This window comes from Nematolebias whitei, chromosome 9 (assembly GCF_014905685.2).
Source record: "Nematolebias whitei isolate Nwh7 chromosome 9, NemWhi1, whole genome shotgun sequence".
NCBI lineage: Eukaryota > Metazoa > Chordata > Actinopteri > Cyprinodontiformes > Rivulidae > Nematolebias > Nematolebias whitei.
This window is the reverse complement of record NC_056506.1, coordinates 4,122,780-4,134,003: the sequence shown is the minus strand read 5'-3', so window position 1 is coordinate 4,134,003 and position 11,224 is coordinate 4,122,780. Positions and strand designations below refer to the sequence as shown.

General features: G+C 41.8%; 1 protein-coding gene across 1 annotated transcript in view; it reads left to right on the top strand.

Annotated features, from left to right (window-relative positions):
* Positions 1 to 11,224, top strand: part of paxip1 (PAX interacting (with transcription-activation domain) protein 1) — a gene marked incomplete in the record, with an annotated part of 122,354 nt that overhangs the window by 84,977 nt on the left and 26,153 nt on the right. Inside the window, 2 exon segments of the mRNA XM_037681976.1 lie at positions 956 to 1,090; positions 1,221 to 1,296. Coding sequence (XP_037537904.1) covers positions 956 to 1,090; positions 1,221 to 1,296 — 211 coding nt within the window.

The window sequence follows — 11,224 nt, the reverse complement described above, 5'->3', positions numbered from 1 at the left end:
CAGCAACATGAAACAGATCAGCAGCAACATGAAACAGATCAGCAGCAACATGAAACAGATCAGCAGCAACATGAAACAGATCAGCAGCAACATGATGTGATTTTTCACAGTGATTATCCTGGTTAGAGATTCATGAGTCTAACAGCTTCAGGGTAGAAGCTGTTCCTCAGTCTAGTGGTTCTACACTTAATGCTCCTAATAAACTAAGTATTACAATGATCTGTTACCTTTGACATTTGTTTATTTTGTTGCATTGAATGATAAATGCAATAAGCAGAAGCCCAAACCCAGAACCACCCCAAAAAAAATATATATATAAATATAAATATATACATTTTTATTTTTTATTGTTATTATTTTTTTACTTAATTTTTCAGGGGTGCTAAGATAAAGTTTAGGGGTGCTTGAGCACCCCCCTAAAGAGGCTAAACTAGCCAGAGTGAAACAAAGCTTCCCAGAGCTTTTAACATGGTTGCACAGACGTAGTATGTTCCTTGTTAAAAGTGTTGAGTAAGCAAAAATGATTCCAAATCAGGGATTAGCCTTTTCTATTGACCTCAAACACTTGTTTCAGGATTGTAAGATGATGAAAATATTTGATTGTTATTTTATTTAATTTGTATGAAAGGCGTTACAGAAATAAAGCTTGATTGATTGACTGAGGAACAGAAATTGTTCTGTCCACGCCTCTTTGAAAAAACTAAAACATAAAACACTTAAATACACCTGCACAAATCTCTCAGCAATCCTGGTTTTTTGGACTGACTGTAGGAGGTTTTACTCTGTTACCACAGCGATATAACGTTGACATTCAGCTTTAAATCTTAGTCCAGATATCTGGTAGGGATACATGAAACCTTAGAAGTGACGCAGGCTGGAGTTATTTTCATTTGGACTTTTTGCCTTTTAAGCAGAAATAACAAATGTTCCTTTCTGTGTGTTTGATGTGATGAAGGGGAAGTTCTTCTACCTGACTCCAGGAATCTGTCCAAGCCTCAGCACCATGAAGGCCATCCTGGAAAGTGCTGGAGGAAAGCTACTGTCCAAACAGCCTTCCTACAGGAAGATCATGGAGCACAAACAGAACAAGGTGCTCTGACGTCAGGAGATCTGCAGCAGTCAGATCAGCTTTATTTCCACTCAACTTTCCAAACAACAGCCAGTGTGACGGCACCAAAACAATCGTGGCAGTTCTAAACCCTGTTTTCTTTCTGTTGCAGAACCTTCCTGAGATCATCCTGATTTCCTGTGACAATGACCTGCACCTCTGTAGAGAATACTTCATGAAAAACATCGGTGAGACACACATACAACCCAGCCTGAGGGGTGAGAAACGCTGATTTTAACGAGGATTAGACAAGAGGTCTTTCTTTTGTGCTTTACTCTGCAGAGGTGCTTCATGTAACAAATGCCTACATATTCTGGTTTTCTGGGTCATCACTGATTTCTGATTATTGTACAACTTGGATCTACCAATACATGGTTCCCACATGCTCAACTGGTATTACGCAATACCACTTTTACGCCATTTTTGTAGGCAAGCGCTAGAAGACGATCATGATGTCTTTCAGACAGACCAAAGCAAAGTATGCTGATACTCTTGACCAATGTGCAAGAGAAAGATTTGCAGAAAATTGCTGCTGTCGGGACAGAGCTGGCCGAGAAGGAGATGTCATGCAGGTCAGGTGGCAGAGGACATTCCCAGAGGGAGAGCTGTCAAAACAGCACACATCGTTACATTCTGACATTGTTTAGCAAAATGACTACTGCGGGTGTTGATAAAATAAAATCAGAATATCATACAAAGTTGATTTATTTCAGTAATTCCATTCAAAAAGTGAAACTTTTGTTTTATATTCATTCATTACACACAGCCTGATATATTTCAAATGTTTATTTCTTGTAACGTGGATGATTGACTGTTGTAGAGAGCGCTATCTCTTCTGCATCATCTGCTGGGGCAGCACCAGAGCAAGTGACTTAAAAAAGATCAACAAGCTCATAAAGAAGGCTGGCTCAGTTCTGTGGACTCCTCTAGAACCTTTGGAGATGATTGTACAAAGAAGGATTCTTCATAAAATGAAGAACATTATAGACAACCCTCAGCATCCTCTTCATCAGACTGTCATACAACATCAGACTGTCATACAACAACAGAGTGTCTTCAGTCAGAGGCTTCTTCAGATCCGTTGTAGGACAGACGCTACAAGAGATCCTTCCTGCCCACAGCCATCATCATCTAGAACAACTCTTTAATGAAACCAGGATGATGAATTACCACAACATATAATTTCCCTCTGGGATTAATAAAGTTGTTTTGAATTGAATTGAATTGAATTGATACACCAGAGCCAACAATTGAGAAGAGCTGAAGGCCACTATCAGAGCAACCTGTGCTCTCAGAACACCTGAGCAGTGACGCACACTGATCCACTCCATGCCACGCTGCACTGATGCAGTAATCCAGGCTAAAGGAGCAACAACCACGTATTCAACCTGCACATGCTCATACTTGAAATGTTCATACTTTTCAGTTGACCAACATTTCTAAAAATCCTATTTTTTTATTGGTTTAATTTTCTGAGATACTGAATTTGTGGTTTTCGTTAGTTGTCACTTATAATCATCAACATCAAAACAAATAAACATTTGAAATATATCAGTCTGTGTGTAATGAATGAATATAAGATAAAAGTTTCACTTTTTGAATGGAATTACTGAAATAAATGAACTTTTTCACAATATTCTAATTTTATGACCAGTATCTGTATATAATTTGTTGTTTACCGGAATAAAAGTGATCAGAGCAGCTTCTTGATGTTTTTGAGGGCGGATCCTTGCAGTTGATGTTTACAAGCCAGACTTGACGACGTTCTGCACACAGCTCCTCTGTTTGAGGTCCTTCACATTTCCTCCTTTTGGGGATTAAGTAAAAACTGAGCTTTGTCGAACCGTCTGCCCAGTTGGAACATACTCTAACCCAACACGAAACAACCATTGCAATTTACTTAAAGAAAAAAATACTCAACGAACTTACTCAGCCTGTCTAGAAAGACGTGATTAGTGACATAAGTGCTTGTTAGATCAACAAAGTCCATGCTCAATAATCCAGGTATACAATCCAACATTTTTCAGTCAGGTCATCTGGACAGTTTCTGTTTTTGTGCTGAAACATTTCGCCTTCAGTCAGGAAGGCTTCATCAGTCAAGGAAGCACACAACAAAACGGATTCTTCCCCCAACAGCTTACTCCAAAGTGCTTGTTAGAGCCTTTTGAAATACTGCTCAGTTCTATCTGTTCAGCCTTTTCTAACTTGAGAATCTAGCTTAGTAGAGTCAGCTGTTTAAATAGCATTGTGTCAAGCAGTAACCAAGTACCTGTATGCTGTATAATTTGCATTTACAAAGGTACTGACAAACTTAAGATGTAGTATTGAGTCTTAAATCTATGCAATATTCTTGTGATGCAACGGTTAAAGTATGTGAATATTTTCTAGAGCTTACAGTACTATGCAAAATGTACTAGTTTTTCAATTTTACGGAACCAAAATTGGGCGGCTGTGGCTGAGTGGTTAGAGCAGTCGTCCTCCAATGCAAGAGTTGGGGGTTTGAATCCACCAGCAGTCACATGCTGAAGTGTCCCTGAGCAAGACACTGAACCCCTCACAGCCTCTGATGTGTGTCCCATCAGTGTATGAATGTGATAAAGCTCTGATTAGTCTCTTTAGAATGATTTGTTCAATTAGCTTTGTAGAGATCTAGTATAGAGCTGTATGAATGGGTAAATGAGGCACAGATTGTTGTAAAGAGCTTTGAGTATCTATAAGATAGAAAGGCGCTATACAAGTACAGTCCATTTACCATTTGGATGTTACATTACATGAGGACTATGTATACCAGTTTTCAGATACAAAATTTTCTCAAAGAACTACAAATAGCAGAAAACAGACTATCAATCAATACATTTTTTACACTCAATTCTCCTTGCAGGGTTCTGGTGAGTTGGTCCTTATTTCTAGCAGTCGTTAGGTGAGAGGCGGACTGCACCTGGACTGGTCATCAGTCCATCAGAGACTGAGACAACCATTCACACTCCTGCTCACACCTAGGAACAATTTAGATACCAATTAACCTAACATGCATGTTTCCTGCAGAGAACCCACAATGTAAACTCCACACAAATAAGCTCCATATGGGTTTTGAACCTGCAGCCGTCATGCTTAGAGTTGATAGCTGATAACTGCACCACTGTTCCACCTTCAGCGCAAAATATGTTGGTGAAAATTTCAGATAAAATGAAAAATAGCTCTTCCATTGTATAGGGATGTGCGATGTGGCATAAAATTCATATCCCAATATCTATTGTGATGGGTGGAAATAGTGATGTATGTCATGATATGTTTTTGGTATAAAACTTGCAATGTGTCATTTTGCCATCATTTATTTTGAAAACTGCTATACCACAAACTATATCAATCAAGAAAATTCCACTAACAGGTCCAGAGAGTTTTTAAATAAAAAAAACAAATCAAGTATTATACTTCTTTCTTGTAGTACAAAACCGTGCAAAATATATCAAATGTAGTTTTAGCCATTTGTTTTAAACAAAACAGTATGTTGTTAACTCTTAGCAGTTTCCAGTCTTCTCACTTAAGAAATGAACAGCAATGATCAGCATTTTACATATTAAAAAGTGCACACTGAAAACACTTAACAAAATCTCGCTGTCATTCACTTCCGGTAAGATGGCGCCTGTGTACATGGCTTGCAATCCACCTCTGCTGATGGTGTTCGGATTATTCGTGTTTTTTTCATTTCTCATCTGTGACATCAACTCTCTGCTGGTGTAAGAACGACAACAACTTTTGGATCTTTGACTTTGTGCCACCAATGTCACTTATTTTGATCAATATGAGCGTAACTCTGGACCCCCCGTCCCCCCGCTGCTGGCGGACTTGCCTGCTTACCTGCAGCGAGCCGCGCTCCTGCCTCCCCGGAGACATCGCTCCAGACGCCGTGGAAAACGTTCTGGCCGGCTGGTGAAACTTAAAGCCCTGCTTGCTGCCTCTGAATCATCCTCTCCAGCTGATGGTCAACATTTCCACCTCCGATCCTGGCGCTGTGCAGATCTTGTGGCGCGCCGTCTGGTCCCGCTGTCGGGGTCTCATCATCACACTGGGCCCGTGCGCGGTTGGGTTTCCTGCTGGAGGCACGCGTCTGCAAATCTGAGACCGGATTGGACAACTGGTCGTGGTGGAGGATTATTGGCTGTTTTTAAGAAACATTTCCACTGCAGACAGCTCCATGGTTCAGCTAATTATTCGAGTTTTGAACTGCTCTGTTGTGAGCTGGGCCCCTCCAACCCAGTTCTGTGTGCTATTTTTTCCAGACCCCCGGATACCATAAACAGTTTTTAAATGAACTCTCTGACTTTCTAACTGGTATTCTGCTCCAATATGATCGGGTTTTGATTTTAGGAGATTTTAATATCCACATGTGCTGCCCTGATAAACCATTAGCTCAGGACTTTCTAGACCTCATCCAGTCCTTGAACTTTGTGCAGAGTGTTGTTGGTCCGACTCACCAGCAGGGCCACACTCTTGACTTAGTTTTAACACATGGTTTGTCTGTTTCTGATTTAGAAATGGTGACACTGTTTGTTCCGACCACAAACCGGTTTTATTCAACACCTCTTTGATTTGTGAACCTGCACCTCCCCCCACACCCAAGCCCTGTAGGATTTTTAACCCTTCCACCGCCACACTCTTCTCTTCCATCTTTGCTGGTAATTCTGTTTCAGACTCTGAACTCTCTGTGGGTCTTACTAAAAAGGAGTTGATTTCTCAGCATCAGGAGGCCTGTGTACAGATCCTGGACTCAGTCGCCCCGTTAAAGCTCAGGAATCGACCCTTCAGTTCTTGTCCACTGCTCAGCAGTCTTCAGTCACTTTGACCCCATCTCACTCTCATTTTTAAGAGGTCGTTGGTCACATGAAACCCTCAGGCTTGCTGATCCCATCCCTGCTGCATTTTTTAAACAGGTTCTACCATCAACTGGACCCTCTGTTCTTGCTGTTATTAACAGTAGTTTGGCTACAGGTGTGGTCCCTGATGTTTTAAAACATGCAGTGGTAACTCCATTAATTTAAAAACCCAGACTTGACCCTGCAGCTTGTTCAAACTTCAGGCCAATCTCAAAACTTCCATTTCTTTCTAAAATCTTGGAGAAAATAGTTTTAGTCAACTAACCAAGTTTTTGAATGTAAATGGAATTTTTGATATTTTTCAGTCAGGATTTAAACAACTGCACAGCACCGAGACAGCTTTAGTAAGGGTCTGTAATGACATTCTGCTAGCAAATGACTCTGGTCAGTCTGTGATCCTGGTACTCCTCGACCTTATCGCTGCATTTGACACTGTTGATCACAGCATCCTTATGTCACAGCTAGAACACTGGGTTGGGATTACAGGGGTGGCACTAGAATGGTTCCGTTCATATCTGGGTGACAGGAGTTTCTGTGTTAACTTTGACAATCATTTTTCTGCTTCTGTCTCTCTTTCCTGTGGGGTCCCACAAGGCTCCATTCTTGGACCCCTTCTGTTCTCATTGTATCTGCTCCCCTTGGGGTCAATCCTGAGGAAACATGGTATTTTGTTTCACTGTTACGCCGATGATTCTCAGATTTATCTGCCATTAAAACCAAACAGTTCCTGCTCCATCCACCCTTTGCTAAAATGTCTTGATGACATCAAGACTTGGGTGGCTGCGAACTTCTTGAGTTTTAATGATCAGAAGACTGAGGTCATTGTGTTTAACCCAAGCTCTACCACTGTCACGGATCCTGTAAACCTGCACTCCCTTCAGCCTCATCTAAAGCAGTCGGTTACCAATCTCGGGGTAGTGTTAGACTCGGACTTTAAGTTTAATAAACAGATCAACTCTGTTCTACAAAAGAGCTTCTTTCAGCTAAGGCAGATGGCAAAGCTTAAGTCCGTTCTGTCCAGATCTGACCTTGAAAAACTAGTCCATGCATTTATTACTTCCCGGCTGGACTACTGTAACTCACTTTATGTTGGGGTTAGTCAGGCTTCACTTTCACGTCTCCAGCTCGTACAAAATGCGGCAGCTCGGCTACTAACAGGAACTCGCAGGTTTGAGCACATTACGCCGGTTCTGTCCTCCCTTCACTGGCTTCCTGTGCATGTCTGAGTTGATTTTAAGATTCTTCTGCTGACATTCAAGTGCATTAACGGCCTTGTACCATCATACCTCTCCGACCTTCTTCATCCTGTTTTGTATTAGAATTAGAAAAATTAGAAAGAGTTATTCATTTTGTTCTGTTACTTGAAAATTATTATGATTGAAATAATTGTTTGAAAAAAGGGGCAGATTTAATGACTTTTTCTTCTTTCTGCTGCCTTTCATTTTAAATCGTTTGTATCTTTTTTTATATTGTTATGGAATTGTTTTGTACGTTTTTAAAATGAATAAACTTTATACCACACCATACTATCCTTATACTCCTTCTCGGGCTTTGAGATCATCAGACCAGCTGCTTTTAGCCGTACCAAAAACCAGGCTGAAGCTCAGAGGAGATCGAGCATTTTCAGTCGTGGGCCTTAAACTTTGGAACAATCTGCCCATCAACATTCGACAGGCCACCTCAGTCTCTACTTTTAAAACTCTCCTAAAAACGCATCTATACTCACTGACATTTAACACAGGGTGATCGGATTTAGATCTAGTTTTTCATTGATGCTGATTCTGTTTATCCATCCATCCATTATCTTTTACCCTATTATTCCATTTTTGGGTCACGGGGGTCGCTGGTGCCCATGTCCAGCAATCACTGTGCGAGGGGCGGGGTACACCCTGGATGGGTCGCAAGTCCATCACAGGGCCACATAGAGACAAACGAGACAAACAACCGTTCACTCTCTCACTCACACCTAGGGACAATTTAGAGTTACCAATCAGCCTAACATGCATGTTTTTGGTCTGTGGGAGGAAACCGGAGCACCTGGAGAAAACCCACGCATGCACGGAGAGAACATGCAAACTCCACTCAGAAAGGCCCCTGGACCGGGGTTTGAACCAAGGACCTGCTCACTGAGAGGCAGCAGCTCTACCAGTTGCGCCACCGTGCTGCCTAGTTCTGTTTATGCTTTTGTTATTATTCCTATTTAACACAAGATCATCAGATCTGATTTAGTATTTCATTGTTTTTAATTTTGTTTTCTGTTTTATATTTTTATTCCATGTGCTGTAAATATATCTTGCTACTTTTTTATTTGATGTTGTGATATTTTTGTTAAGCACTTTGTTAACAGTTTCTGTTTTAAATGTGCTTTATAAATAAATCTGACTTGACTTGACTTGATTTATTAGAACTAGGGATGCACTGATCCACATTTTTTTACTTCCGATCTGATCCCGATACCTAAATCTGTATATTGACCGATGCCTTTCCGATATCATCATCATTGATTTTATATGAGGCTGTAATAATCTATCTATAGGCAAGTACATATTGTACAAATACAGACCCATCCATCCATCCATTATCTTTTACCCGCTTCTTCCATTTTGGGTCATGGAGGTCACTGGTGCCCATGTCCGGCAATCATTGTGCGAGGGGCGGGGTACACCCTGGACAGGTCGCAAGTCTATCACAGGGCCACATAGAGACAAACAACCATTCACTCTCTCACTCACACCTACAGACAATTTAGAGTTACCATTCAGCCTAACTCATATTTTTGGTCTGTGGGAGGAAACCGGAGTACTCGGAGAAAACCTACGCATGCACAGAGAGAACATGCAAACTCCACCCAGAAAGGCCCCCAGACCAGGATTTGAACCAGGGACCTGCTTGCTGAGAGGCAGCAGCTCTACCAGTTGCGCCACCATGCTGCCCCAAATACAGACCCTTTCCTAAAAACTAGAATATCGTGGAAAAGTTGTTTAACTTCCATGATATTCATGAAACCCATGAAAACAGGATTTAAAAAAATTAGAATACTGTGAAGACATCAGCCCAAACTACTCCGTTTTTACAGAAAAAATAAGGAAGAAATTAGGATCACAACAAATCAATCAAAATATGGTACTTTCAAAATGATATGTCAATCTTCAATACTTGGTTGGAAATCCCTTTGTCTTAATCACTGCCTCGATGTGACGTGGCATTGATGCAATCAGCCTGTGGCATTGCCTGAGAGTTATGGAAGCCCAGATTTCCTTGATGCTTGCTGTCAGCTCTTCTTTGTTGCTGGATCTGGTGCCCCTTGTTTTCCTCTTGAGAATACCCCATAGATTCTCAATGGGGTTTAGGTCCAGTGAGTTGGCTGGCCAGTCAAGCACTGTGGCATGGACATCAAACCAGGTTTTGGTGCTTCTGGCAGCATAGGCAGGGGCCAGGTCCTGCTGGAAGATGAAATCTGCATCTCCATACAGATCCTCAGCAGAAGGAATCATGAAGTCCTCTAAAACTTTTTTGTAGACTGTTGCGGTGACTTTGGATTTAAGAAAGCAGAGTTTACCAACACCTGCACTGGACATTGCACCCCAAATCATGACTGACAGTGGATATTTCAAACTGGACCTCAAGCAGTTTGTTCTGTTCCACAGCCTTCTTCCTCCAAACCCTTGGACCTTGATTTCTGAATGAAAGGCACACTTTACTTTCGGAAAAGAGGACCTAGGAACCCAACAGTTGTAGCCCGTCTCCCGGATGCATCTGAATGTGGTGGTTTTTGAAGCTGTGACTCCAGCGTCATTCCACTCTTTCTGGATCTCTGCCAGATTCTGGAATCTTCTCTGTTTGATGATCTGCTGAAGCCCATGGTCAACTCACTTGCTGGTGCATCTTCTTCTGCCACATTTTGCCCTTCCACTAGATATGCTATCCCTTCCATTTAAATGCTTGGACACAGCACTCTGTGAACAGCCAGCCTCCTTAGCTATGAACTTTTGTGGCTTACCCATCCTATGGAGGGTATCGGTGATGGTCTTCTGGACAGTTTTTATGTCTGCAGTCTTCCCCATATTGAACCGAACTGAGACAGTTGTTGTTGTTGTTGTTGTTGTTCTTCTTCTTCTTCTTCTTCTTCTTCTTGTTTTTGTTCTTGAGGTTTTATTGGTGGTTGGCAAAAAACGTTGAGGTTGCATTACCGCCACCTACCGGTATGGAGTGTGGCTCAAAATGTCTCTTTTATTCTGTTATATTCTATTAATCACCTTTGTTTTCCAGAAAAATCTAATTAAAATCTGAGTACTTTTATTATCTGAATTTCCCTGTAGTATATTTATTAAATTAAACTTTTCTTTATTTTCCCTAAATTCTTCCAACATTAATCTCCTTTCTCTCACATATCTCCTACATATTAAAATAAGCTCTACAGTGACTGGTCTGAATGACTATCGGCCAGTGGCCCTCACCCCGATAGTCGCTAAATGCTTTGAAAAACTGGTCATGACTCACATCAAAACAACCATCAACATCAACGAGGACCCTCATCAGTACGCATACCGTGAGAACCGATCAACAGAGGATGCAATCTCCTCTGTGGTCCACACTGCGCTCAACCACCTGGAGCAGAAAAACTCTTACGTCCGTATGCTCTTTGTGGACTTCACATCCGCCTTCAACACCATGATCCCCCAAACCCTGATGGACAAACTGTCCACACTAGGACTAAGCCCCTCCATCTGCAACTGGGTCCTAGACTTTTTAACAAACAGACCACAGTTAGTGAGGATCCACAACCTCTCCTCCTCCACCATAACCCTCAGCACTGGCTCTCCTCAGGGATGTGTGTTGAGCCCCCTCCTGTTTACTCTGCTCACATATGATTGTGTAGCTACCCATCCAGGCTGTCACATTATAAAGTTTGCAGATGATACAGCGGTGGTGGGATGCATCACAAACAATGATGAGTCCAGCTACAGGCAAGAGGTGAAACACCTGGAGAGCTGGTGCAGAGAGAATAACCTTCACATCAATGTGAAGAAGACAAAGGAGATGATTGTGGACTTCAGAAGGAACAAAAACACCTACACCCCCCTGAACATAAGAGGATCTGCGGTGGAAGTGGTCTCCAGCTACAAGTACTTGGGTGTACACATGAATGACAACCTCAGCTGGAGCAACAACACCACCAGCCTGATCAAGAAAGCTCATCAGAGACTCTACTTCCTCAGACGGCTGAGGCGAGCTGGTCTGG